Genomic DNA, 25,380 nt, shown 5'->3' on the forward strand with positions numbered 1-25,380 from the left:
AACCTAGACAAACAAACCTTTCCACAAGGTAACTACTGAAGAGAACAACCACACTCAAGAAAACAAGAAAAGTCACCTATTCCTATAGCCTTCAGGTGCAGCAGCAATGCATGTTCCATCATGTTACTTTATCCAGCTGCAGCACTCCCACTTCCCAGGCATGTAAAGCATCAATAAGAACACAGTTAAGGCAGGAACCAGATTTTACCTTATTATTGACACTAAGTTTGAGAGAGAGAGAGAGAAAGAGAGATAATTTTAAATTTTGAATCAATTTTGAAAGTGTTATGCCAAGTAGTACCGACAAAAGAGCCACAGTTCTGGAAATGCTAAGTTGTACCAAGAGGACAGTGTAACAAAGAACTACCCCCACCCCAACTGTTAAAACGCTGCCTGGAAAAAAAGCAAACCTACAGAAACTGCCAAGTTTCTCACCAGCGTTTCTTCCGGTCAGGCCTTTTGGGAGGTGTCAGACCCAACTCAAAGCACAGCCTATTTCAACAAACACACTAGAGAAGCAGCAGCAGTGTGTATCTCGTGACCTACCAACAGGGCCTTCAGCACCATCCCACCACGAAAGAAAACACAGACAAGATGTAGATCCCAGTTTAGCCAGTAGTATAGGTAGGGAACTAGTGGTGAGGGCAGGACACGTGCGTTACATCCTCCACTAGATGCTGTCTCCTTCTAGGAGACATTACCACATCATCCATCTAAATTCTAGACAGCCCTAGAAAGTGCTCAGGTAACAGGCAGGTTGGCCTCTCTTCCTGCTCCTGTTGCCAGAAGCCAGAAAAAAAAAAGAGCTTAAAGAAAGCACAACGTTTACCATCCACCTCACCAACTCGTAGAAGCTCTATAACCACACAGCCAAAGAAGGGCTAGCCTCAACACAAAACAATTACAATACCTCCACTTCACATAGCACATTTTATAGCTAACTCCTGTTTTTGCTGGTCTCTCCCTCCTTGTCTTCCCCCACTCTCCTGGGGCCAGTGCTTCTTTACACAGGTTGCTACCCTGTCCATTCACAATGCTCTTCTTTGCATTGACAGCTCTTTGCTTTTTGAGCCTTTCCCAGCTAACTCATCCCTGCCACACCCTCTATTTTAACTCTTCACTTATCAGCATCTGAACCCATTCAACTTGTGCATGAACACATAACACCTTTAAAACAAACGAACCAACTCCTATGCAAGCAAGCAGCGCATCCAACAGCGCATCCAACGATGCTGCTAAGCAAGCCAGGTGGCTCATAATCTTTCCTCACGCTCCTTCTCATAACTGACATGAGACTGCAAACCACCTGAGTACGAAATACTGCTGGGATGCATTTTCATTGCATTTCAAGCTCCTACCCAACTGTAAAAACACCATGCCTTAACTCTTTGGTCATTTGATGCTTTGTACTTTCCTATATACCAGAAAGTCAGGTAATGCCCCTCTCTCTCAACAATCCTGACCACTACTTCACATGCTTTCAATATATTTCTATTGCCACACATGTTTACACACACCAGAAACTGACTTACTGTACACAAGTTCATGCATGCATGACAGTTACCTGAAAAGCAAGTAGTTTCTTTTGTCATTTCATGATTTTATTAATGAAAGCGTATTACACTTTCAGTCCCAGAAAAGGAGACCCAGGACAGGCGCAGCGTAAGACTAAACTGCAATATAAATGGTTAATAATATACAGTTTTCTCATTAGTGACCTTCTAATGAAAAGGGCAAAACATGAAAGGCAAGTCATGGCAATCTGAAAAGATGAGCAAAGCAGCTGCAGTTAGCTGCAGCTCTTCTCTTGCAATCATTTGCATCTTTGCTTCACTGTATTGCCAGTTACTTCATATTTACCAATACATTCATGTGGCAACAGGCTTGCTTCAACATCCTTCCGGAGTAACACACTCAGCCCTAGTCTGAGGGCCCTCGTCTGAGGGCCCTCGGAGTTTCAATGCTGGCTACCTGCGAGTTATACACTTTATAACATGGAATGAACTTCTGTTACTCATATCCAATAAAAACGCACCTCAATTTCTGTCAGCTCTCCTCCTACCGATGTACACTCTCTTAAGCAAAGTTTACTAGGAAAAGGAAAACAGAACACAAACAATTTTCTGGTACTCACTTAGTTTAACTGATCCATCCATTCCTAGCAGCACGTTGTCACTCTTAATGTCTCTGTGGATGACCTGGTTGGCATGTAAGAACTCAAGCGCTTGCAAGCACTGGATGAGGGGGGAAAAAAAAAATCAGCATACAGAAGTACAATTTCTCTATGTGAATATAAATTCCAAAGCAATGCTTAACCCTCAGCCAGTGTTGAGGAAAAAATGTAACAGGTGTTATTTAAAATAACCAGCAGAGGAAGCTCTTGTGCTAAAAAAACACCCTCCAGATCTCATGAGGTCAAAGATGATTTAACCTGAGAAATTCTCTGCTATCTTAACAAACCCAGAAATTCTTCTCCTCATTACCCAGCCATCATCCAAGATGTTCCCAAAAAATCACAGATGTTAATTTTGGTACATGCCATTTCCACAAGTTCATGCTACAGAGGAACTGTAAGGGACTAAATGGGAGCCTTTTAGCCTGAAGTTTCACCAACAGGAATGCTTCATTCTCAACCTGCAAGCAACCTTTACCGCAGCAAAGGCTGTAGAACATCTTCTTTATGAACATCATTAATATTGGTTTTGCTTGTTTCTAGATTAAAATCTTTCTGCCTAAAGTCACAATGAAATTTATTTTTGCTATCTGAAAATAAAAGGCAAACATACATATAAGATATTCTCTTTTACTATAAGCAGACCATCTACCATTTGCAACTTGGCACAGGTGTGATCCCCAGCAAGTGTTTTGTGCCTTCATTAGCTTTAGCAAAGTGGTACGGATTTGCAGAATGAAGGGTATGTAACATTCTGGGCAGCAGAGTTCTCATGAAATACAGTAGCTCAATATTAGACTTTTTTCCTCAGAAAAAGTAACTATTGTTACTGTAAATAGTTACTTTCATTTCTCTGCTTCTAGCTCTGGTTTCACAGGAAATCATTACCTGTCCGTACATGTTAATGTACAAGTTTGCTTTCCATCCCCTCCCTTTGGGTGAATCATCAAAAGCAGATGTCATGCCAATGTAGCCAAATGAGGTTTTAAATGTCTACGCTTCTCCTGCACAGCAGATAATACAATTACTTTCCCCTCTGCCGTAATAAATCAAGCCTGAACTGGATGCTGACACACTGACTCAGGTCAGAATTAACTGATGACTTGTGACATCAGCTATTTTTAACTCTGAGACCATACTGAAATCTTAAAATTACTCCAGCTATAGTTTTCTGGAGAATTATTTTCTTGAGAAATCCATAAAGAAAGTTTAACCATTGCAGAGTTACAGATTTCACATACTATGAAAATAGCTTCTAAAACAAGATGGACAGTCTGCATCAAGTTCATCTTTATTTGCTCCATCATTTAATATTCTCAAACATCCAGCTCAAAATTTGTATCATTCTTCTGTGTTGTAAACACAATTTTCCAACTTGGACTCATTTTGTTATTTTCTGTGCATGTTTCTAATTTCAATATTGATTCCTGCTCACAGTGTCGTGCATTCTTCCTAACTGAATGCAACTGTTGCAATTAGTCTTAATGTACATGCTCCATAAAACCTCGGTGAACAGAACGCACATTCATTCCTCTACTCATCAAATACAATTCTTACCTCTCTGCAAACAGCAGCAATCTGTGCTTCATCCATGCATGTTTCTGTGACCACATCTGTTAGTGAGCCTCCAGCTAGATACTCCATCACCACAAACAGTTCATCTCCTACAAGGTAACTACAAACAAAAAATGAAAAGCACGCCTGTTTGCCATCATGACAGATCGAAAAGTGAAAAATGACTGATAAGAACACTGTGACTTCTGGTCAAGGAAATGATTCACAAGGACTACAAGGCAAATGTAAAGAAAGTTGATTTCTGGTAGGTAGCTTGAAATGTAAATGCTGACAACAAAACCCCTCTGCTTCTTACTACCTCACTGGGCAGGATAACATAGAATCATTTAGGTTGGAAAAGACCTTTATGATCATCGGGTCCAACATCCTACTTCTCATGCAGAATACAGCATCTTCCAGCTGTAGTCTCATCCACCACTGATCCACAACTACATGCAGCATTGCATTCATGACAGAAGGCTTCTTACTGAATCATTAAGGCCATTTCCCCATAAAAGATTACTTTGGAAAAAAAAAGACACTCTAAATACAGTCATTTGTTTTTAAGACCCTGAGATACAGAAAGGTTGAGTCTGTAACCAGAATATCAAGTTAAAACCTCTGAAACCCCCTAAGAACAAAGGAATCTGCCAACTGTCTTCATTTACCTGTCCAGGAAGTTGACTATGTTGGGGTTCTTTAGCTCCTTCATTACCAAGATCTCATTAATAATCAACTCCTTCTTGGGCTGTTTCTGCAGGTTTATCTGTTTGATAGCAACCTGGCGAGGACAAAATGAAACAGCCATCACTCAAACCTGAGTATCAAAATCTCGCAGTCATTCTAAATACAAAAGATGCACAGGAGAGGTGAGAGATTCTGTAACAGAATTAGGGAGTTTGGAACAGCTGGCAGGCTGTATATTTATTAGGGTACAGCTCTCTCTTACAGCCAACATCATACTCCAGCAGCTGAAAAGATCCACAAACTTAGCAAATGAAACTTTCAGGAGATAAAAAGATAGTTGCCCACATTTATATCAACAGGCCTAAAGCAGAACAGATTCTCGTAGCAACTAAGAGTTGCCTTCCAATGCAAGGAAAGCAATTTGTTTTTCCATCTTCTTCTGACTAGATTAGTGTTTGGGCATGAAAATGCTGGGAGGCAGAAGGAGCTGCAAAAAACAGCGTGAACAGAAAAGACTGAAAGAACAATTCTACAGAAGAAGCACTGAAAATGCAGCAAACTATCAAACAAGGAAGTGGGAACGTTCAAATCTACAGCAAAATAAGGAGAGAATTGTTATCACGGTACAAGCAACAGAATTAGCCAAAGTTTGAGAGAGAATTCAGGAACAGAGAACTGAAATGTTCTGTCAGCAAGATGTAAGAAGGCATTGTGGTAGTCAAGGTAGGTAAAGAAGAAACATCAATTGCTTGTAGTGACTGTCATAGGGAAAATGTTGTGAGACATAATGCTCTTGGGGGAAAAGAAAGACCGGAAAACTCTCCCAAAGCAATTAAGACAATAAACTATCCCAGAGGGAGAAGGGAAGATAAAGAACCACCTTGTGCAAGAAATAATCTAACTAGGGTATGTGTTCCAAGCTCTGAAATAGAGAAGAAATGTTCCAAGTCTGTTCAGTTAGCTGCAACACTTTAAGGATGCAGTTTGAAGCTTTACAAGATAACTTATCCATGAGACCAAAACTGGAGTGTTAACACAAGGACTGATGCGATCTCGTAGAAACAAATCACTAACACACTGGCAAAGGCATTAAAAAATAAGAGAACTTGTGGCACAGAATCACAAAATAACTAAGATTAGTTATTTAGGATTAATTAGTTATTTAGGATTAGTTATTAGGACCTCAGGGCAACCCCTTACCCAAAGTAGGGCCAACTTAGAGCTGAGGGCCTTGCCCAACTAAGTTCTGAATGGAGATGTCAAGGAGCAGGGACATTCCACAACCCCTCTGGGGTGCCGTCCTACGCTGGATTAAAATGACTGTGAGAAAAACAGACTTCTAATATCCAACCAGAAAGCCCCTTATGGCATTTTGTGTGTTACCTCTTGTCCTGTCACGTGTAGCTCCATATTCTCTACACCTTCCCCTGCTAAGGAGCTGAAAACAGCAATGAAATCCTCCTTTGGCCTTCTTTTCTTACCAATGGACAAACCCAATTGTTCCCCTAAAGCTTCCTTCTCTTCCTCAGAGAGAGAGCATTGAGGAAGCCAGACTATGACATCAGTTTAATGCACGAAGGAAGAGTCCACAAGCAATCAACTGTCAGACCACCTGCCTGACAAGAAGCAGAGAAGGTCTAAGAATGGAACTAAGACAAAAAATCCACTCTGCAGTGAGAGGACATGAAGTACTGCACTGTGTAGAAGGCAAATTAAGAGAGAACGTACTGAGACAACTGAAAGGCTTATGTTTATTATGATGTGGTATCCGACTCCAGTACTGGTAGATGTGGTTACTGATGAAAGGGTAATTACTTATCAGTGACCTAACAAATGGCTACTTTCAGGCTTTTCAAGGAAAATTAGAGAAAAACTGAATTTAAAGAGAAGCATTTAACTCCTAAATTTTTAGTCCTGGGGAATCAGAGATGATCCCTGGATGACATGCACACAGAATTTTGCTGATGCCATCATCTTTACCAGACAGGTTTGGAAGCATCAAGTAGAAAGAAGAGAGCAGAATGTGAAGAAGGCATTTTAATTAAAACAAAGGAAAATACAGGCACAAGTTATTTCCAGATAAGGTACAGATAACGTGTATCAATCACCTCTACTAAAACAGGACTACAGAAGAAGTGTTGAAAGACTAAAAGTTTTATTTCTGAAAATCCAGGGAACCATTGCCCACAATACTTGAAGGATAAACTGTTTTCAAAACTCGCATCTGGAACATCTCACTCCCTCTACTTTTCACTGGAGAGAGAAAACTCTATTTTTAGCTTTCCATCATCTGATTACTACAAAACAAGGCACACACTGTTGCAAATGACCATGACAAACATTCTTTTGGGAGGTAACAGCAGAGATTGGAGCCACAGAACGAAACCTAGTCAGATTATTTCAGCCACCTACAGAAGATATTTATGGAAAAAGTATTTCCATTGCAATGAGCACAGCAATCTTACCTCCTGTCCTGTTGCCACATCAATAGCTGTGAAAACTGTACCTGAAGCCCTGTGAAGAAAAAAAAAAAAACACGTTACAGCCAGCTGAGTCTCTGTGTAAAATATGCACGTGAACAGACAAATCACAAACACAAAATTGTGTTAGCTTTCAATGTCGCAAGAGCTTTATCAAAAAGTTCTTAACAATTAGCAATATCATAGAAATGCCGTCAGTTGAGGCAAATTAATCAGAAGTACACTTGTTTCTGAGACAAACCGCACTGAAGATGCCTAAACCCCTAGAACTTGTGCTGATCCCTATGATCAGAAAAGCTGGGAAGCCCTTTCTGTAAAAGGCACTCCTTTTCATCTTCCTCCAGGGGAAGCCCTCCCACAAACAAAGACATATTTGGAAAGTATAGAGTATGAGTCAGCTACATACAATCAAAGGTGGAGAAGCTAGAGTTGAATATACTTTTGGCTCAAAAGAATCCATAGGAACACTAGAGCAATAAATTAGTCAAGGCAGTATTGTTAGTTTAGAAGGCAGAAAGCTTTCCGATATACCCCCAAGCTATTCAGTAGTCACGTTACAAAACGGATGAATGCATCTCACTGGGAAAGCAGAGGACTAAATACACCCAGAGAGAAGTCACGGTGCTCTGCTTTTGCACTAAGAGACAATTTAGAAGTTCTACCACTGTAAAGCCTTCACCGTCTGCCTATTACTGCTTAATACAGCCGACATTTCTGCTTGCTTCAGGAAGCGGTGGCTACCTGACAGTATCAGAGATATCACCTTTAGCACTGGCTCACCAGGAATAAAAGTAGGGACAAACACTTACCCCTGCCCAATTTTTTCATATCTGGTGTACTTTTTCTTGGGATCACCTATGCTCACAATAGTGCCTAAAAAAGGAAAAAAAAGAAAAAAGAAAAGAGAAAGAAAAACATTTTCTTATAGAATCTTAAAAGAGTCATGGATTTTGGAAATATTCTTTGCTATTGTAGCACAGCATTGACTGTTTGTCAGCTCGTGTTAAAAAATGCATAAATCCCACTGCTCCCCTTTAGTGGGAATGGCACGAGCAAGATACCTCCAAAATTGGGTCAGCTCAAGTAGTAAAGTCTGATGCATGAACTGCCAGTGGTTCCTGATTCAGTTCCAGTTACAAAAGGCCCAGTCTCAGACAGTCATTATACTTGTTTAGAGTAAAACAAGACAGATCATGCTATTTCCCACTAGTATTTCATGTTAATGATAGTCTTCCATACAGCAAAACCCCGCATGAGATTATGATGAATCTATTAGGTTAGCCTGCTCCAGAAACCAGTCAGTTCCTGACTTAAGCACAGGAACATTAATGTGGTGAAAAATTATCTTCAAGAAGATTATGGAACAAGCTACAACAGAAACTGGAATATTTTACATTATGATGGATATACTGCACATGTGGATAACATTATCGCAACTGAACTTCAATCAAAAAAATAATAAAAAATCCAACAACTACAATGTTTTTTACCCTTTAAGGCTCCAAGGCATTGATATTAGCAAAACGTCTGAATGCAGCTCCTCTCAGCTACTGTCTGACACAAAACTAATCAAGCACAGTATTCACAAACCCTTACATAGAAATAATGGCATAAGCTTAATTCCCACTGCCCCAGCAGTTCTAAAGCCTCCGTTTATCTGAAAGAAAAGACACCTACGTAGTTTTTCCATGATCTCTTCATCTGACATTTTAGTCTTCTTTTTCTGCTTGTCACCTGATTTCGTCCCAGTGTCAACAGAAGTGTCACCAGCTGAGGCAGGGATGGGATCAATTACAGACCGTGTATAAATCTGTTGTTAAGATAGAACATTTACTCATTTAATTGAGCATTTTCTTTATGATCACTGACTTTCAGTTGAAAACGATCACCTTTCTTCAAAGATCACTAAGCAACATTTTACGTAACAGCCTGCAGGCAGAAATGAGACCTGAAAAACATTACATTCCAGGAAGTCGAGATGCTGGCAACGTTACTGGCCTCTAAATGAAAGACACAGAGGCTTCCTGTACAGAGTGGATGCTAGCAGACTAACTTCCACAGACAGACTTTTTCTGGGTTTTCTATTTGCTTGCTCTTTGTAACCCACGCTAGTTAAAAGGAGGGGCTCTTTCATCTATTTATTACATTCCTGCAATTTCCAAGTCTCACAGAACAAATCACTATTTAACGACAAGACCAACTACTCCTAAGATTTAAAGGAAAAACACTCATGCTTCACCATGAAAAGACACACGAAATGTCTGGGAATTTCCCAGTTGTCCCTGGTTCAGGGGAATTTTCTTGGAGCTTTATTCCATTTCCTCTGGAGTAGACCTGCATCTGAAAAACTATGCAAGTTTACAGCCACACACAGCTGCCCCAGCAATACCAAACCATAGACCTGTCACACCGTATACGTTCACATAGCCCAAACCAGCAATTCTAAAGCTGTATGACTTGACAAATACACACAAATCACACTTCTGTGCTCCTGGAGTGAAAAGAAGTGGGCAACAGAGCAGCAGTGTGTACATTTGCCTTGGTCAAAAAATTAGATGTGCTAGCCAGGATTCCTGGGACTCTGCTAGCCAGGTGTGCAGTTCAGGATAATCACAATAAAACTTAAACAACTTCTTAAGCATTTTGCTTTTCACATAATACTGATGACCTTGGGGGTGAAATAAGCATTCAAATCCTAAATTTGAATTTCTGTGGGCTTAGATAGTACATTAGGTGAGGCTATCACTCTGTAATCAAATAAAAAGAATAAACGCAGTACACTCATACCACTGTACTGTGCAAAGATACAGAAACTAGACTTTGTTTTTTAGGACTAAAAAGCCTCCTCCTTGCATCTTGGGTTGAAGGACAAGCATAACTGACCCACTGCAACATAAGCCAACAAACTAATCAGCATTAACTTCAAGATTTCTGATCCAAGTTGTATCCGCAAATTACGCATTTTCTTGGCAAGCACATGTGAATAAGGACCCAATTTCTCCATAAAAGCGTACAACAGGTCACTTCACAAACAAAACACTTTGCTACAACAAAGAAGTAGAAAAAGTTCCGCAATATTGTGAAATGCAAGTCTGCACTGTAAATTTTACAGCCACTCACCGATTTGGTGTGATCTGGCCGCGGAGCAATAACAGGAGGAGGTGCTTCTTCATCATCGTCATCGTCATCTGCCACAGCTGTTGATGGCTCTGAACCTTTGGCATTGGTCTACATTTTTTCCAAAGTTAAAAAATTATAAATATAAACAAAATCATCTCCCCCATAGTGTTAAATACTTGTGGGTTTTTTATTATTATTTTTATATGAAGATAAAAAAAATTCTGACTGATATCAAAAGAAAAGGATAGGTTGAGCGGTCAAGGTGCACTATTACATTTCATCACAAGACTCAAATACTTTTAATCCAGTGAAATATGCTTTGTTGACCCCCTTTTATTGTGGAATAAGAACATAAATCTCATTTTGTTTTATATTACAAGATTAGTTATATAATAAATACAGAAAGTGTGACATTGTACATGCTTGAGAAGAAACAAAGAGTAAACTCACTCACCGTTGGTGTTCCTGAAGGGAAACCATCTTTTTCTAAATAGCAAAAATAGAAAAAGACAAAATCATTACAAAAATAATAAGAAGTGTACAGAGTAAAGCACATGGACCACTTTAGAGATTTCCTCATCTCTCAGAAAGCACAATTTGATGGTTTCCCAACTTGCTCTTCACCTCACTTGAGCACCCACAAAGAGGTTTCCAAACTCAGCATCGCACATCACACTCACGTGCCCTGTCTTATTGAGATGTGAAAGCAGAATCAAATGGATATTTCTGTTCCCTTAAGCTGTATTTTGAGTCAAGGCTGAGGACATTACAAAGCTTTATTATTAATCTATTTTCAGAATGCAAATGATTTGGAAGAGAACTAGATAAAAGGAACTGCGTGCATTTGTAGGACAGTCATCCTCTCAGCCCCCCTCCATACAGCTCCTGACCTAGGAACAATAACGTGCTCTGCATCTTTGATGTCATTGCACGGGAGACAGAAAAATGCAAGTTCACAGACAGCAAGCATCTAGATACATGTTCCAGTCTCAGACTGGAAGAGCAAGGTCTCCAGTACAAAACCAATTAATCACAGTCACAGAGCCCCAGCTTCGTAAACACAGCCCATTAATTTGGGTTGCTGTTTTAAATACCCAGTTCCATTTCTTCCCCTCTCCACTTAAAACAGGAAATAAACTGGACAAAGCCAATTTCCAGTAAGTTTTAGATCCATCTTCAAATGTTTGTTCCTCATTGAAAAGTAGCTTGCTCTTTCAGCATTTGAATCTGATTTATTACCCCCAGAGAGGAAGATGGATCCAAACACCCAACCCCCCTTCAGTATGCCTTGTGCATACTTGCATCTCACCTGGAGCAGAAAAACTCAGATACTTCTGTTTTGCTGTGTCTTTGGAGTCGTAGAATTTCAGCACATCTAGTACTGCCTGCGGGTTTTTCTTCTGTTCTAGCTTCGTGATATTTGAGGTCTGTAGCAACCGAGCCCATTGCTCTGGCATTCCCTGAAATAACAGACGATTTAAGCCTTTTTTGCAGCATTTTGAAGAGATTTAAAAAGGAGAACAAAATTATTTCCTCCATACAACGTATAGCAGGTACAGCCAAACACACCAGCAGGTAGGATGGGGTTTTAATGGGAATGTAGGTAAGTGATAAAATACAAATTGAGCTACAGCTGAAATACCTCCTCACTGCTCAGTGTCTCAAAACATTCAGGGACTTCAGCACGCTGTCTCATCACGACAGAACACCTTTCAGGTGTAATAAGTCAGTCACGAGGAACACGACTACAAAAGCACTCAGGGGAACCACAGTGTTACAAACTACTGAAAACGAACTGAAGAGGGTACTCCTCTTCCCCACAGCGTTTCTCAAAGAAGGCCGCCCCACATGACACAAAGCTTTAGACGGTACATACACACTGCTGAAGCGCTAACAGGTCAGTCTTGTTACTCCGCAGGCCATACAAATACACAGTAAACTTATTTATTTGATAAGAGACTAACTGACACTTCATTCTAAAATACCACAATGGCTTCACTACTGCGCTGACCCACAGCTGTTTTCTCAGCACCTCCAAGCCAGGTGTACTTACAGTGAACTCGCCCGTAACAGCATCAAAGCCGACATGGATAGTATGCTCAAAATCTGACGGTGGGGAGATTTCTGGACGTTCCTTTTCCTTTTTCTTGCTTCCTGTAAAGAGATTAGAAGATCACTTGAGTAAAGATTTAAAGTCCTATTGAATCAATATAGCATAACAAATCCAAACATAACAGCTGGGATGAACGTAACCTTTATTCTTTTTACAGGTTGGAGGTTTTTAAATATGCAACACGGTGACTTGATACCTTCAAGTTGGTATAGACTTCACACAAGAATCACCAAGTTCTTTCATTCAAATCATTTACACCATGGCAGCAATCAAATAAGAGATCAAGAGCCCCAGAGTGCAAGGAGCTCTGGAACACCTATGAAATGTTTACAATTCAAAAAAGGACATTTTAATATGTATTAAAACACTGAAGACAACTTCAGTTCACCCTCAAGTTCACCCTAAAGACAGTTAAAACTCAGCTGCCTCGCTGCTTCAATTCAAGGTAATTAATGCAAATCAGGACTTCCCGCGATGAAGATAAGAGTTTGTAACCTCAGACCAATTATCTAATTTAAAAGTGGAAAAAAAAAGGCAAAAAGTAAGCATAATAAGAACCAGAAGCAGGAACAGATAATGAGAAAGACCATGTGCACGATTCAACCTAGAATCAATTAAATTTAGAAGATGTTTTATAACTTATGGCGCTTGGTTTGGGGATTTATTTATTTCTAAGAAAGACAGAATAACTGCAAATTGTCCTCCATTTCCATTTAAACCTAAATATAACATGCAGTTATGCACCACTAGGTTCCCTTTCCTCAGAAAAGGTTTAGAATTAAGTTGGAAGGTTTCGAGACCCTGTTCTCTTGTCCTTGTAAAAAAGCCCGAGCCCTGCTCGCTTCCCCTGGGAGCACAGCAGAGCAGACTCGCTGCTTGCTCTCTGGGCAGAGATCCGATGCTCGAGGCTTCACCTCCCTGCCCTCTGCGGAAAGGCAGAGCCCTGGCAGCGAGCTGCAGAGCATGTCTCGCTTGATACCAAGAAAACTGAGTGTTTATTCCTGGCAATGCCTGAGGGCTCACAGAGCAGATAGCTGAATCAGCAGCATTTATTACAGCACGCATGAAGCCAGCAAGAATGCCGTAGTCCTTATAGCAACAAAGGAAAGCAGCGCACTGTTTTAAAATCTACCCTGACTACCGTTTTATGATTGCCTGGCAAAAAAAATAATTTTGATTTGTTTTAAATACAAAAAGTCAAGAAGATTCAGCACAGAAGAAGAGCAGGTAAAACAGCACCTCTTAGTAACTGCATGGTTAAAAGTTCTTGGGGCAAGCACACATTACGTTGCTCAGAGCCAGGGAATCTGTCTGAAATTCCCTCATGCTGGCGGGAAAGGAAGGACAGGGAACCGAGGACAATACTTACAAATGAAAAGCCATGTGGGCTGCCTCGAGCTGAACAATGCAGTGGAAAGACGTGGCTATTATAAACAGGATATCTTTAATATGGCTGCACAAATCAGAGCCAAAAAGCAAATGGACTGTCAAATGTTCTCATTTAACATCTTTAAGGAAAGTACTGTTTCTTCCCAACCTCTTGCAGTTGTTTATGTGAAAGCAAGAAGGAAAAAAAAAATAAGAAATTTATATTCCTCAGGAAGATTCCTGTTCTGAAGCACTTGACAGTTAGGGAATGGTAGCTGGTGCTCAAATCGTCCAGCATGTGCTGCACAAATAAACCCAACCCTTGCAAAAATACACATCGTATTAGTGTGCTGGACAAAGAGACTAAAACACTCCTCTCCCCACAGGAACAGCAGATCAGAGACACTTTAAACAAACGCAAGCAGCAAACTTCAGTCAAGAGGCAAGTCCAGTGAGTCATGTTTTGGCAAGATGCACTTGAGGCTCTGTTAACAAGGCCACTGGGAGGCCACACTATTTTTGAACCTCTGATTATGTTTGCATCACAGATCTGTATTTAAATGGGAATCCCTTTAATACAGGGCAACGTTCGTTTCAAGCCACAAGTGAATCTACGGCACAGTCCCTTGGCTCTGCAGCCAGCTGGGCACCAGCGCGGCTCACAGGCCCTGACACAATGGGGAAAAACAAAGGCTCCTTCAGAAAGATTTACACTTTAAATTTAAAAAGGAGAACTGCTCTGATTAAGAAATCACCTCAAAGATGGTCTAGTTTCTAGTTTTAGGGGACTGCTTTCAGGCTCTCCAAAAACACACACGGGTTCACTTGACTTCAGAAGTCTGGCCAAGGAAATTCACAGCAATTAAGTACTCTAGTAAAAAGATGACTATCTCCTCACTTCTCCTGAACAATGGAACTGGGGAAAAAACCTCCTGGACTAAGTCATTAAATAACCTCTTCTCTGATTATTTCGGTGCAGAACTAGCTCAGACTTGGGCAGGAGCTCTGCATTTGCTAAGCCTCGCTGCCTGCAGCGACCGCCCCAAATCATGCCGTCCCCCCAAGCCAGCCCGCTAAAAGAGGAGCGGGGGCAGAGCTGTGGGGAAATGCATACCGTGAAGGCAGCGGGAGAGACCTTGCCAAATCACAGGGGCAGAAAGCTGCAGAAGAAAGCCAAACCACTTTATCCAGCTATCCCTGCACCTAATCTCTTGCAGTAGTCTTGTACATCTCTGCGAAGGCATTCTTTCATTTTCTGAACAGGAGAAGTTAACATTTGTTGCAGCAATTTGTTAACCTCTGCACTGGCTGGAGACATTTCACCCTTGAAAAAAGTCTACCTCAAATCCAACGTCAGCTTAAGGGACCATTTTCCATATAGTCCGAACATATTTCAAGCAGCAAGCAAGAAGCCAGTATTTCTGTACAGCCTAGCAGCAGCAGAATAAAGAATAAAAAAAAACACAACTATTTAATTAGCCATGCTAATGAACAAAACAACTAACATCTGACCATTGTTTTACTGCCAGAAAGTCACTGTGTCCATTTATATTTGACAGCCAGCTTTGCAGTCTTGAAGGCTGAAAACATTTCTTTGGATGTTTACATTATCCTCGCTGTGGGTCAGACCATCAACAAGCTTTTTCCGTATTTAAAAAATACAACTTTCAGAAACTTTCTTTAAGCTGGATCATTCAATTACCATTTTTCACAACCACATTATTTTGCCATGCTGTAAACCCTTCCACTTTTTTTTTTCCCAGAAGGACATTATTTTAAATATTTAACATCTAGAAAAGATAAAGGGGCACAATTTTCTCAAAAACATACTTTTCTCAGCAGAAATTATTTCTCCCGTTTTTAGTTTGTGTCACTAAATATCAGTAGATACACACACACTAAACTAAAGTATGCACATTCATGTCCACAATTTTGGTACGTGTCAGTATTTACAGTGGTCTGAACAAGTCCGAGTATTCAGCTTCTAAAGCAGTTTCAGGTGAGTCAATGCAGCTGTAGACAAGTCTTCAACCACCTTTCCAGCCACTTCGGCAAGAACAAACCCACGAGCAAGGTGGAAAGAGGAAACGTCCAAGGAGAAGGAAAGGCACTATCAGGTGCCACAAAGCTCTCCAGCTGCGCCGTGCCCACTTGCATTAGTAACTCACTTCACAACACAAGTCTTATTCAGTATTACTACTTTGGAGCAAGGAAAACCTCCTTTTACGTGGTGCTTGCGTTCTACTTCACAATTCCCCTGTCCGAACAACAAGGGCCACAAATGCTCTGAAGATCACCTATGCAACAGCAGAATTGTGTTACCCCAGCTCCAAAGCCATTCTCCCAGCCAGAAGATGGACTGGGAGGTTTGATTCTTCCACCAGCTTTTCTTCAGCACTCACCACAACAGTTTCTAGGAATTTCCCATGATCAAAATACACTAATAAATACCAGCAGCTGCAGGCTAAGCTAGAACCTGCTCCTGACACGTGGGGTTTACCGCTGTCACAGAGCTAAATGGCCTGCAGCCTTTCTCTCGGGCTCTCACTTCCAACCTGCAGCAGCTTCTCACATTTTCCGTACAGACTCGCCTCTTTAGGGCTTTTACCCATGCCACCTCTGTTGCTGTAATCCAGCCACGGTCAGTTATTGCACAATAAGTGACCTTGTGAAATAACTATTCAGCTTCCAAAAGCTACGCTGGCCAAATCTTTCCATCCTCTGGAAAGGAAAACACACCCACCGTGTGCAGCACAAAGGCTGCCAGACAGTGGAAAGCTATCTTCCGAGTGCAGAGAAGCCTGCCTCTAGCGTCTGTTCTGCGCTGAGGCACGGCTGCACGGGGACTGCTCGCACAGCTGAGCAAGAATAAAAACCAGCCCTGGGGAAAATGGTTAGCAAAGTGAATAAATAACCGGGGAAGCAAAGTCTCCTGAAGCAGTCAAACCTGTGGCGGCAGGACTGAACCAGCCCTACCTCGCACATCATCAACAGCTTGGCGCAGGAAGCCAGGAGCGGAACTAGAGATCGCTGAGAGCAGCAAGGTCTTCCCCAGGACAAGCTGGTAACGTGCAACCTCTTTCCTAACACTGATACTAGGATACATAAAAATACATATTTTCCTGCCTGGATGTTTGCTCTTCCCTGGAGATTATGCGCCATACTTCTGTAATCAATTCCCCAGCATTCGTAACTAGATATACAGCCCGAGCCATCTCCAAACCCGGGGGCAGGGTGCACGCCACAGTTACGTTTGCAACAGCTTCAGAGCTAATCCAAAACGTAACTCGTGCTGATGTGCATTAACATTTGGTATCAATTTCTGTTCGGAATAAATCCTAATATTAAAAAATGCTAAATGTTACAGAGCAACAAAACACATTGCAGCTTCAGGTCAGGCTAATAACTCCCTGCACAGTTTAACCGTAACAGATGTTAGGAGGGATTTCTGTGCACTATTTTGTTTCACGGGGATACAGACATCCTGGAAAACCAGCTCCAGTGCCGTACATACATCCATCATACAGAAGACAGGACAGCAACAAAGCCCAGGTACAGCCTAGTTTCCTTAAAGCCTTTTTTTCCCCTCAGAAATAATCCTTGTTTATAGCAAAGGAGATTTTTTTGCCCATTGGTGATTAACCTGAGCGGTGCAGCTACACGGATCTGACCGCAACGGAAGAACTTCATTTTTCTCAGTTCTCCTTCACACCTACTGCACTCTCCCACTTCTTCTTCACTACCTTTTTTCTCAAAGGTACCACCTAAATAGTCATCAACACGAAGTAACTTCCAAAACAGCTGGATGCTCAGTTTCAACTAGAAATCTGCATTTAGCATAGCCAAATGCTAAGTAACACGACACGCAGAAATCACAAACGTTTATTAGGTTTGTTTGGAAACGCATTGCTCTAAATTGGGCAGCAAACATGAGAGGCACCAGGTAGAGGTTTTCCTCAATGAGTTAGTTAATTTTTCTTCCTTAGCACTTCATCTGGACTAGCTGACTTACAGGTCTTTTCCAACCTGATTGATTCTATAATTCTATCTTCAAACTGCCAGTGCGAATGGAAAGAATGGCTCACAGAACACACATACCAACCTGTCAGCATTTCCTCTACTCCCCTACACCTGGGCAGGCTGTAATAAAGAAATTCCACACATCTCACGTGCAGGTTATGGACTCCAATGTCCAATGCACAACCAAAGCTTACACAAAGAGTAAAGGAACAGAGATAACAACCTTGGAAAATGGAGGCATCTTACCTTTTTCAGTGCCAGAGAATATGGAGATGATTTTATTTCTAGGTTTTCTCTCTTCTGGTACAGAGGGCAGGGGTTTCAAGCTGTGGTTCGCAGACAACTGGTCCTTCCCTCCTGAACTGAAAATAGTGCTGCTCATCCGGACAGGAGGAGCTGGTGGCTTGTCTTCCAATTCTCCGTTGTCAGACATGGTTCTCAACAGCTAGTGGAAACACTGAAACAGAAATTTGTGTTTAAAAATTGGAAGAGAGAATGGAAGACAAATCTAGCATTTCTTCTGTTGGCTAACAGGGGAAGGAGGTGTGAACTCAGCTCAGGAGCTTAGCGAGCGCTGTGCTGGTAGACACCAACATTTCTGCCAAAGGAAGCGCTCCCTTCCTCCTACCCTCTGGCTCTTCACTCCCACTTCTGGGCCACCCGTTCGTTTGGGCCGGCAGCAGCACACGTGGGATGAAGTGACAGACTTTTCCAGTGCTGAAACCAACCGAGTCAAAAAGAACCATCAGTTATAATGAGCACCAATTCCCTGACCCAGTTCACTATCCGTTCGTGTAAAGGTTAGGTACATGAAAGGGATACTACACGTAAGGACACCAGCACAACTTCTTTTGAGGGTGGTTCTTGCTCAGAGCTTCATGCTATGGAGTCAAACGCCCTTAAAAGCTTCAAATGTCATCCTTGTCATCCTTCAGACAAGGTCTTGGGGAGAGCAGAATAGCCTATGTTTAAAGTCATAATCCAACACATCATCCCTATTAACTAATATTAAGAATATCTCTACCCGATTTACATAGCCTGAATAAAGATTATGGAGCTAGGATCTACTAGACGTATTCCACTTCTGAATAAGGACTCGCATGGCTTTACCACTTTGTGCCACACTCTCTCCACTTGCAATATGAGATACACATACACACACACTACCACCACAACCCTCTTGAAGTACTTAAAAAAAAAAACAAACACGCGGGAGATCACGAACAAATAGCTACTAATGCTAAAAACACAGCACAAAGCATCTACATGTCACGTTCCACATTCAAGATAATCAATGCTGGCCTCTCCTCCCTCCCCATAATATACTGGTTATTTTTCTTGCTAATCACCAAGAAACAGGCAGCCTCTCTGCTGCAAATAGCAGAGAAAGACTTACAGAAATTACCTCTTGGTGACAGCTGAATAATAAATAAGCCCCTCGCTATGCTATGCCCAAAGGATGAGCTCTCCCCTTGGAGCACAAGTCAACACGCCTCCTCTGTTTCTCACAACAGTTTGGGAAATGAGTGGCCTGCTGGCACTCGAGAGAGCCAGGCGAGGACCGTGAGTGCAAGCTGCTACCACTACCCACACCTCGTTCACAAAGGATAAATACTGTGCTGCACGATGTCTCTGCGCAACACGCGCATCTCGCAGGCCCTGGTTTAGCAGAAGGACTGCAAACAGGTGGGCTGCCGTTCCCTGCCAATTCACTGAGCAGGGGAACACTGCCAAATCCCAGCTAAGCAAAAACAAAGGAGGCTAGCAGCCCAAATTCGAGCAGCACAAGAGCACACTGTTTAAGGTCGTGAAGCTCAGAAGAGATTAAAATGAATTACCACCATAAACGCCCGCGAAAGCACATCATTTCTGTACAAATACCTTCGGAGGCATAAACAGCACGAATCAAAGTTCTGGCAGCTTAAGTGAGAACGGGCCCTGTGCTGCTTGCCCCATCGACTTAGAGATTGATGGGAAACAGCTGCCAAAGCTGGGCAACATCCACCTAGATGAGTCTGCCTTCGAGCCCTTTTCCTGATGACGGAGTGATAAATAGGCCTGCAACACTCGAACAAGTCAGTAGGGATGCAGTTGCAGATCAGGCCGTGATCCCTAGCTTTCCAATTTTGCTTACTGATTGCTCTTTCAGATGTTGCAAGTTATCTACAGGATCTTCTCTGTTTTCCAGTACCTACCCTGCAATATGGGAAAAAAGTTAAGAACCCTGGAATTTAACAGCAGGTTTGAGCAGTCTACCCGCAGGGATTTTAATTCCAACCTCTTTCCTAACAATGAACGTTGTTTTCACAAAGCGTGTGACCAATTCAAGACGTACTTTCGTTTTTTTTCTTGTCGAAGCCACCAAGCACAGTGTTCACGAGTCCTGTTTGTTAGAACTGGCTTTTAAGAGTACCTAGGTAGAAGAGTACAGCCGGGAGGGTCTGGGGCAGCTGCTACACAGCTCTGAAGTCAGACCTGGAGCACAGGGGACTGTAACCCATTTTGCTTACATCCATGAAATCTCAGAAAAGAATAGGATATGGGGTCCTCAGCTAACCAAATGGGAATAGATATTTAAGAGAAAACATCCCCCCTTTCAAACAAAGAAATATGATCAGACAGCTAAATAAACCAGAGAAGGTAAAGAAGCACATCACAGAACTTTAATACCATAATAACGCACTATGTGAAGAAAGCAACAGCAAGAACAGCTTTTTGTATTATTTTTTTTTAAACCAAACATCATTTCATCTATCTGTGAACTTATTTGTGCTGCTTGATATTAGCAACAGCTGCATGTAAAGATAGCCAACTAGCCTGTGTCTGAGACTGGCCAAGAACAGACTGGTCCTCCAAGGCCATGCAAATTCCCCATACCCTTTCTTGGAGAGCCCAGTCAGCTAATTAATAATGCTGTAACATGGGATTAAGGCTGCTAGCTTTACAAAACCTTTGGTACACTCGGACTTACATGTTTTCAAAATAAAATTCTCACTATAGCAAAGAACCTGATTTTTCAGTGATACACAGTGCATGCAGATCAGCTCTTCACATATTCGCTGTTACAGGTTCTTGATCTGACGAAAACTATTCCTTAGCTCTCTGCATGTTCAAGGGAAGAAGACGTTAAGCAACAGGATGGAAGCAAGTGTCCCCAAATCCATCTATTCCACAAGAAAATAAGGCACTTCAGAAAACTGGCATAACTGCACCTGCGCAGAACCCTCAGGTCCACATCCATCACTTGCAGTTAAACAAAATCCTTCAAGCTCATTAAATCTTTGGCTTAGTAAAACCTCAACTTCTGGAAAATCCTCAGAAATAACAGGAAGAATTATAATTTCTGGGCAATTGTTTCAAAGGCCAGTTCAAGTTAAAACAAACTGCTAGGTCCAAACTGTTTTACACAAAGGTCCGTTTCACCTCAGAGAAGCTTTAAGTTCATGGTTTAAGGAATGACAGCTCCACTCACAACAGATCACTTCACGAAACAAGAGTCGGATCCTTTGGTCATCACTGGAAGTGAGAAAACAAAACAAAAAAACAGTCATCTTGTTTGGGTTCAAATCCAAAGAGCTAGCCTCTTTCCAACAGCTGAATGGAGAAGAAAGGAGCAGCTCCCCCCTCCTTTATCCTTACCCTGTCTTCATTATGCAGGGAAAGTCTCCGCAGTGCCAGGAAGTACTTTTGAAATTGCTGCGGAGGTTTGGCCTTACGTGCCATGACCGCAGGAAGAAAGAAAGACAGATGTAAAATAAAAAAAGAGGAGTGCAAGTACATCCCGAAGCTCCTTTTCTTCTCCCTCACTCCCCTGAAGAGGAAAAGGCGCCTGTCTCATTCAGCACCAGCTCGATGTAATTGCTCTTGCCCCAGCACCGAACACGTGGCCGCCCTGCTGAATCATCGCTTGCGCAGGGAATTGCAAGGCCCAAGAGGATTTCATTTTTTCTAGTAAAGAGCCTGTATACTGGCAAAAGGGATGTCAGGTTTTTTTAAACCTCGGTTGAAAGACATTTACTAAATTGGCTTGACTAAGTTTGTGCAACCTCAGAGAAGTTACATCTGGCTACATCTGCCAGAAAGACGGCAGAAGAAACAGATGGAAAAGGATGTAATCAGTGGCAATGGATTCGTCAGTGAAAATAGTGCCAGGAATAACAATGGGTTCACGAGCTCCCCACAGTTACTGGTGGCACTGCTTTTAACTGCAAGAACTAGAAAGCAGTGGAATGGACCACAACAGCAAGCAGTGAAGCTGCAAACGATACTTAACTGCAGATTTCAGACAGATTCATTCCCACCACAGAATGGTGCTGCAACCCAGGACATTCACACAAAAAAAAAAAAAAGACACAAAAAGAGCTAAAATCTTTCCTCCCAACAGTTCTGCTACTCGCTCTGCAGAACATAATCACAGGGGCCAGAGCTGGCGACCACAAGGCTCTGATTCTCAGTTCTTATCTCTCGTACACGACACTACAAACTGAAGAAGCTGAAAAGCAAAAGGACTCTCCCTCCTGCTGGAGAGGCAGCAGCAATTGGCCAGCTGGGGGCTGCAAGGTCCTAAATCAGTCTCATGGACAGCGGGAGACCTGAAGCCAGGCTCCTCAGAAGCACAACCCTCCCCTTCCCACCTCTGAAGGAAGAAAAGTGCAGGGAAGCTGCTTGTGGAGCTTAAACCATCCTCTTCCTCCCAGCCCAGAAGAGCCCTGCAGTAACCGACCAGCACGTGCATTCGCAGTTTCATTTTTACAGCGATGTCCCAGGAGCCAGTTCTGCTGCTCGCTAGCTTTCTTCCTTTTGGGGAAGAGAGGGGCCCGATAACCCTCGGTGTACCCAGGCCACAAAAGAGAGGCAGCAGTTCCTGTTGCTGGTGGGAAAACACCCAGAAACGTAACCCTGACAGTGAGTAAAAGCTGGAAAGCAAAGCGAGACTCGGGCAGCGTTTGCAGAAAGCTGATAAACACACGCTGTTGCAGCGCATTCATCTGAATGCTCTGGCGTTGACTCGAGGGGGGTGTTTGCATTTGTTTTCCCCCAACTCCCCCTTGTGAGAGCACAAAGCGGGGCTGCTTCCTGAAGAACTTCCTAAGCACGGCTCTTGCGGCAGCCCTGGCTCTCCCAGCCTCCCTCGTGACCGGCCCCGAGGCCGACACGCACTCACTGCCTTGCAGCTGAAGCGCAGCCCTCGCTCGGCAGCCGGCTCCGCCACGGAGGCCCCTCTCTGCCCCAGCGCTGCTCTTTGGCTCCTCTGTCTTCTAAAAAAGGACAAGCGTTTTTTCCTCTCTGACTTGTCTGCCGAACGACCAAAGGGAAATAAAACGAGATTGAAGGCAAGCATTTTCCTATCTGCTCCAGCGTACGGTCACATTTCTCCTGGAGCACCTGTGCTTGAGCAGATCGAGTGTGCAACGCACGGTATGGGCGCGCACACCTCGCTCCGACTGTGCCGCGTGGCATCGCGAGGCCCTGAGCAGGGCTATCCGTATTTCACCGCCTAGGATCTGATGCAAAAGTGAACTGGACTGCCGCTTGGAAAAGATGATATCAAGCTCAGAGCCATCTGATAACACGCACGTAACTTCCCCCTCCTGCCACGACAGCGCTGCTTTAGGCTGCCCCTCTCGCAGCTCTCTGGAGCCCGAACAAAATCCAACCCACTGCACACACCCTGACAGGAGGCTCCCGGAGCAGCAGCTCAACTCACCTCTGTTTAGCACGGGTAAAAATTACTCAACTTATTTACTACCAGCACCGAAACACTGAAGGAGCAACACAAAGGTCGAATGTAAGCCTTTTTTGCAGGGCCGCCCAAAAAGCAGAAGTAACCGACTTCAGGGTAGCGTTGCATTAAGAAACGTAACCGCTTTGCTTTTGAAAGCGGGGCCCTCGATGCAGCACGGCAGCTGCAGGACCTTATCGTGACCGCTGCCACCTGAGCAGCCGCAAGAAGCGCGGGACACTTGGGCCATGGGGACAGCCAGCGGGCACGGCGCTCGAGAGCAACGCAGCGGAACCACGGGCTGCCCGACGGGGAACAGCAGGAGAAAAGAGAGCAGAGGAAGGGTGAAAAAAGCCCTGCCCCTAAGTGCGTTTCCCTGGCCCTGCTCTAGCAGAGGGCGCAAGGTTTGAGAAAAGCAAGTTATCCTTACAGCAAGCTGCACGGCGGCAGCTGTCAGCGCTGCCTTCCTGTAGAGCCTTATAGGGTGCTACTGGCAACGGCTGTCACGCACAAAGGGCAGCATCCGGGACGGCCAGGTCCAGGGCAGAGGAAAACAGCAAAATAGACGGCTTGCAAACAGGTCTCCAAGGCAGAGGATGTCGGGTGAAAAAAGGCAGAGTGATTGAAAAAAAGAAAAATGCAATAAAAGAGCTTGCTTGCAACTCCTTGAAAACACTGGTGTAACACAACAGATTTATGTCATATTCCACTCTTGGTTTCCATCTCATAAATCCTCACTGAAAATCGTCACTCCCAGTGCACTGACCCAAGCTGCTAACTTATCTTCAGGCTCCCCAGCACCACCATTGCTGGGGAAAAAAAAAAAAAAAAAAGGTGAGATGAGCCTGGACGCTTCTTTATTCCAGCAAAGAGGGAAAACAGACCTTTCCAAAACACAGATATACACATTGTGCAGCTCTTCAATGGACTTTGGAGGGCTGGTCCCTTCATCAGATGCTCCGTTTTCCTTGGGCCAAGTAGATTTTGGAGCACAAAAGCAGAATGAAATGTCTGTATGTATTTTTCTAACACCCTCCCACACTTTTTTTTTTTTTAAAGGCTCCTGTTGAGCAATAGATTTCCTGTGATTAGCTCACATAGTACTGATTATAGCTCACTTCCTCCCAGGGATTAGCAGAAAGCAGCTTTCTGACAAGCTTTTCTTCAGACGGTGCTACCTAGCCACAGCTCACTTCCTGCCCCATCACTAGCAGCGCGCTAGTTCAGCGGCTCATCCATTTGAAACGATTTCACCGCTGCAGAAAAAATCCACAGAAGCAGCAGATCTCAGACCGTCTCCTCCACGAAAAGCAAAACAAACCTTTTTGGGTGCTTTGCTTTCCAACTGAAAGCTTTTGGTTCCGTGGGATTTGTTCTACCTGATCCAAAAAAGGAGTTTTCTAAAGCAATAGAAGACAACTATCAGAGGCTGAAATACTTCTCTCTTTATTTCAACTCAGAGAAGCTGTGTTAAAAAAAAAATAGTGGCAGACAAAGAATTACTTTCTTGCAGACCTGGCAAATGCAGCCTCGGATCTTCTGCCTGCCAAGAGGACTTGGGCAAAGGCAAGATCAAGAGTAACCTTGATAATGGCCAGCGAGAGCCAGCGGCGTGATCCGTCCCACCTACACTCAGGAAAAACACGTGCAGATGCTCCAGCACAACACGCAGCTCTCGAGCCTTGCGCCTCTGCAGAGGCAGGCACCAGCCTCCACGGGACGTGCAGAAACAGCTCTTTTCCCTTTAGGGGTCTCGGATAAAATAAGTGTTCGGTCTATGCCAAACCACGGACCCATGAAAGCTAATGGTTATTTTTATTTAACTTTCCTTTATGGAGAGGGAAGAGGAAACTAGACTAATCTGAAATATTCCAGCCACGCAGAGACTCTAATTTACGAGCATAAGCGAGCAAGATACCCCTTCAAATGATGCAACTGAGAAAACAGCTTAAAAAAAATAAAAATCTGAGCATGCCAGGCATTAATTCTTCACTCGGATTGATGCAAGGACACACGCTAGCCAAGCTGACTGCTCGGCAAGGCCAACTGACTGATGGTGCCAATAAATTGCCAGCATCATTTTTGCAAAATTAACCGCCATGAGCACCGGTTCGCCTGCTTCAACCGCCAAGGAGGCGGCCAC

General features: G+C 43.1%; 1 protein-coding gene across 1 annotated transcript in view; it reads right to left on the reverse strand.

The window, feature by feature from the left end:
* Positions 1-25,380, reverse strand: part of PAK2 (p21 (RAC1) activated kinase 2) — a 45,246-nt gene that overhangs the window by 5,804 nt on the left and 14,062 nt on the right. The window contains exons 2-12 of the mRNA XM_048077158.2: positions 17,762-17,972; positions 12,068-12,168; positions 11,324-11,474; positions 10,469-10,500; positions 10,015-10,122; positions 8,572-8,704; positions 7,704-7,767; positions 6,880-6,928; positions 4,396-4,508; positions 3,731-3,848; positions 2,135-2,234 (exon numbers count right to left, since the gene is read on the reverse strand). Coding sequence (XP_047933115.1) covers positions 2,135-2,234; positions 3,731-3,848; positions 4,396-4,508; positions 6,880-6,928; positions 7,704-7,767; positions 8,572-8,704; positions 10,015-10,122; positions 10,469-10,500; positions 11,324-11,474; positions 12,068-12,168; positions 17,762-17,948 — 1,156 coding nt within the window. The 5' untranslated portion in view covers positions 17,949-17,972. The remainder of the gene's footprint in view (positions 1-2,134; positions 2,235-3,730; positions 3,849-4,395; positions 4,509-6,879; positions 6,929-7,703; positions 7,768-8,571; positions 8,705-10,014; positions 10,123-10,468; positions 10,501-11,323; positions 11,475-12,067; positions 12,169-17,761; positions 17,973-25,380) is intronic.

This window comes from Anser cygnoides, chromosome 9, assembly GCF_040182565.1.
Source record: "Anser cygnoides isolate HZ-2024a breed goose chromosome 9, Taihu_goose_T2T_genome, whole genome shotgun sequence".
Lineage (NCBI taxonomy): Eukaryota > Metazoa > Chordata > Aves > Anseriformes > Anatidae > Anser > Anser cygnoides.